The sequence below is a fragment of a genome, unplaced genomic scaffold (assembly GCF_019419815.1).
Source record: "Pyrus x bretschneideri cultivar Hongxiangsu unplaced genomic scaffold, Pyrus_bretschneideri_v1 Contig1, whole genome shotgun sequence".
NCBI lineage: Eukaryota > Viridiplantae > Streptophyta > Magnoliopsida > Rosales > Rosaceae > Pyrus > Pyrus x bretschneideri.
The window spans coordinates 5886656-5889156 of NW_025999390.1; the positions used below are offsets into that span (position 1 = coordinate 5886656).

Here is a 2501-nt window from a genome sequence, read left to right on the forward strand (position 1 = left end):
TCAGCATATTCTGAGCCGGCCTAAAGACCAGCTTGGGTTGGGTGCCAGCCTATCTGCTCGGCTGGAGTGGATCAACTGGGTGCCGGGCCAATAATTTGGCTGGGTGCCAGGCTAAAGGTTCCCGATGGAACTACTCTAAGATGATATATCCGTATGCCGTTTTCTACTGCCATGCAATTGAAAAAGCATGGACTTTTATTGTGCCTCTGGAAGGCGCTGAGAATTAATGAAACCAAGCTCGGAAGAGGTGGAAAAAGGGGTGCAGAATTACACAATAATTTCCCCTAGAATGAAGAACTTTTCTGCAGTCGACAAGAGCAGAGTCATTGTGTGCCACAAGTTAAGCTACCCATATGCTGTCTTCTATTGCCATTCATTTCAAAGGATTAGGGCTTATATGGTGCCTTTACAAGGATCTGACGGGACGACCGCGAAAGCAGTTGCTATCTGCCAAGCAGACACATCTAGATGGAACCCAAAAATCTTACAAGGTTTGAAAGTTGAACCAGGAACCGTTCCCGTTTGCCATTTTCTTTCTGACAGCGATATTGCCTGGGTTTCGAAACAGAAACTTTAGCTACCTGGCATGATCACTTGCCAAAGAGCTTCCCTGTAAAATGAATTCAATAAGAGCAGTTGCACCCCGTTATGTATGGTAAAAAAATCCCATAATTAATAATGGGATGTTACTTTCATCCCATTATCAATAACTTGAATGAAAACGATTGATCTCTGTCAATAAACTTACTAAGACCTGAATCATAAAGTACTTGCTACCGGTGCCATAAACTCTGTATTTGAAAAACTCTTCCTTCTTTATTCGTTATTGTATATGTAATACATATATGATCAGATTTGTATATGTATAGTTAACCTGGTTCCTCATGTGGAACTCCAGGTTGAGGGGTTACAAAGGAGGTCTACAAGTTTGCAAAAGTGAACCACACTCTATCACACTGAGGATTTGTTTGGGAATGATTTTGTTTGCAATATGGAATAAGTATTTACAAATTTGCTATAGTGAACCACAACAGTCAATAACATGACTAAAGTTTCTTTTGATAATCGTTTCGCTTTTTTTTTTTAGTTTTCCCCTCTAGTACTTGCAATATGAGAAAAATATATATGAAAAGAAACAAGGGTGAAGAAGTGAAGGAAAACTGATATAATGCATGTAGAAGAAAAATACAAGGAATGATACATAATAAAAAAAATAATTATTTTAAGTTATTTTCACTTTTAAGATTTTATTTTCATTCATTGTTCTTTAGGGTTAGTCTGTTTTGGTGCCCAAATAGCATAGGGGTATAAATGGCATTTTCAAAATGTAGGATGACTGATCATCGCTCAATAGGAAAGGTCGATAGTTGGATAAAAAATTAATGGATTTTAATTGATAAGCAAAATCACGATGACTACGCATAGTATTGAATCCGTAAGTGGTCTTATATGTAATCATATGCAAGATGACTTTTATAGAATACTTGTTTAACAAATAATATTATTTACACAAAAAAAATTAATATATTAAGTTTCATAATAAGTTAGTAATAACGTAATTATATAGAGTACTTGTTTTCGTTGAAAATAAGAAGCTCGATGTATCGGGAAGGACTCAATTGACTAGTCACTACATTAATGTTTAGTTTGAAACGATTAAAGTTGCAAATAGTAAAGATTGCCCCATTCCTTAAGAAAAGATACAATAGTTTATTTTTTTGTCAAACGATAGATTTTGTTAGATTAGTCACTAACGAGGTTTGAACTCACGCTGTTATACAAGGGACTCAACACATTTTCACTACTGTGGTAAATGGCTACTTACAACATAATTTTTGTGTGCGGTGGTAACAATATATATACTACACATTTTCTAAAGAGTACTCGATAAGTTTGCATTAATTTTAAGTATTAACAAATAAAACACGGTAATTCAATATTAATAGATTGTAAACCTATATGAAAGTGGTTTAAAAACAATCTAAAGCGTTTTCAGCTCCCAATAAACGTTTTTAACTGGCAAGAAAGTTCAAAATTTTTTTGTTTAAAAAATCACTTAAATTGTTTTATTTTAAAAGTAAAATTTTTAACATGCTCTAATTAAAAAGCTTAACACTTTTACGTAAACTGATCCTATAATACCACCTAACTTAGGGTACGTTTGTTGCACCGGACTGTTTCGGACTAAACTAGCTTCATGGATTAAGCTGGATTGGCTTAGACTAGACTAAGCTGGACTGACTTAATGAAGCGTTTGGTGCAAGTGTCAGACTAAAAAAGAGATTATAATATTATAATATTTAATAATATTTATTTTTAATTTAATATATCAATTAATATTTTGTTATTAATTTATCTTTTTCCCTATTTTTCTAGAACCCTCTCTTATCTCTTCATTCATTTTTTCTCTCCGCTTCTCCCTCCCCATTCCCCATTTCTCCCATTTTTGTTCCTTCTTTTTTTTTTTATTTTTTATTGTAAATCCTGTGCCTTTTCACTTC

At 33.7% G+C, this 2501-nt stretch overlaps 1 protein-coding gene across 1 annotated transcript; it reads left to right on the top strand.

The window, feature by feature from the left end:
• Window positions 1-226: 226 nt before the first annotated feature.
• Window positions 227-577, top strand: LOC103957559 (BURP domain protein RD22-like). The gene has a single exon (XM_048590649.1). The coding sequence runs from the start codon at window positions 227-229 to the stop codon at window positions 575-577; it is 351 nt and encodes a 116-aa protein (XP_048446606.1).
• Window positions 578-2501: the final 1924 nt, after the last annotated feature.